The following is a 1,299-nucleotide window of genomic DNA, read 5'->3' on the forward strand; positions in this document are numbered from 1 at the left end:
AAAAAGAGAGAGAGCGAGCGAGAGAGAAAGAAAGAAAGGAAAAGAAAAGAAAGAGAAAGAGAGAAATAAAGAAACCCGAGTCTCTCTGCAGCCCCCAAATCCAGGCCTCACCCTTCGTGTGCCCACGGTTGGAAGAGATGTGAGCCTTGCTGGATTTAGGCGGTTGGTCATTGTAGAGCAGGAAGGCGAGCTGGGGGGCGGATAAACGGAGGCAACGTGAAATTCCTCCCCAGGCAGGGCCGCCCTGGAGTCTCACCCCTGGTTGGCCCGGCGCCCCTTCACCTGGCTGTTGTTGTTCCGGTACAGCGGCTGCAGGCTTCGGCCCACGGCCCCCACCGAGCTGTTGATGAGTCCGCTGCCTTCCCGCCAGCCCCCGGAGCTCTCGTCCAGATACTTGTACCGCAGCCCGCTCTGCACCGACTCCCCGGACCCGCTGGCAGCTGGCAGCTTGTAGACCACGAACCTGGAGGCCGGAGAATGCACAGAAATGGGGGAGAGGGAAGAGAAGGCACCCCAGGCTTCCCCGAGGAGGCAGCCATCCGGTCGAGTGACCCCCGCCGGACCCCGGGACAATGGTAGGCGCCCCCTTGCGCACTCACCAGTCCACAGGCTGCCCGGAGTCCCCGTAGCAGGTCAGGGCCCCGGCGGGGACCCACAGCAGCGCGGCCAGCAGCAGCAGCGGGATCATCGCCGCTATGGGGCTGAGATCCAGGAATCTGTGTCGGCACTGCGGGTCGCTGGGTTACGAAAAAGGCCAGGCGTGGCCCCTAGCGGCTTTCATTTCCCCAAAACTTGCCCAGGAACCACAGCGGGGACATCACGAGGGCAGAGACTCCGCCCCAGAGACGCGAAGCTGCGCTTTGGACAAGCATCCGAGTCTGCTCAGACCACGCCCACGGCGGGCCGGGCGCTCCGGCGTCTCTTCCAGCCTGGCCACCGTTCCTTTTCGTTGTACCTAATCCCAGCCCATGCTCTTCTGTCCGACCCACTCCTGCCCCGGTTTCTGGACCAGACACAAGTTTGAATTTTTTCCTAGCCCTACAACTTGGGTCCAACTCTTGTGACATTTGTTCTTTTTTTTTTTTTTGAGACGGAGTTTTCGCTCTTGTTACCCAGGCTGGAGTGCAATGGCGCGATCTCGGCTCACCGCAACCTCCGCCTCCTGGGTTCAGGCAATTCTCCTGCCTCAACCTCCTCAGTAGCTGGGATTACCAGGTGCCTGCCACCATGCCTCGCTAATTTTTGTATTTTTAGTAGAGATGGGATTTCACCATATTGGCCAGACTGGTCTCGAACTTC

General features: G+C 59.7%; 1 protein-coding gene across 1 annotated transcript; it reads right to left on the bottom strand.

Moving 5' to 3' along the window:
* Positions 1 to 75: 75 nt before the first annotated feature.
* Positions 76 to 855, bottom strand: LOC108299224 (deoxyribonuclease-2-alpha-like; the record flags this gene model as incomplete). Its single annotated transcript, XM_017521552.2, has 3 exons — positions 600 to 855; positions 283 to 463; positions 76 to 190 (listed from the first exon to the last, which is right to left on the bottom strand). Coding segments are annotated over exons 1-3 (385 nt in total), but the record flags the coding sequence as incomplete, so codon positions are not given.
* Between the last annotated feature and the right edge of the window lie 444 nt (positions 856 to 1,299).

This window comes from Cebus imitator, unplaced genomic scaffold (genome assembly GCF_001604975.1).
Source record: "Cebus imitator isolate Cc_AM_T3 unplaced genomic scaffold, Cebus_imitator-1.0 Scaffold2995, whole genome shotgun sequence".
Taxonomy (NCBI): Eukaryota; Metazoa; Chordata; class Mammalia; order Primates; family Cebidae; genus Cebus; species Cebus imitator.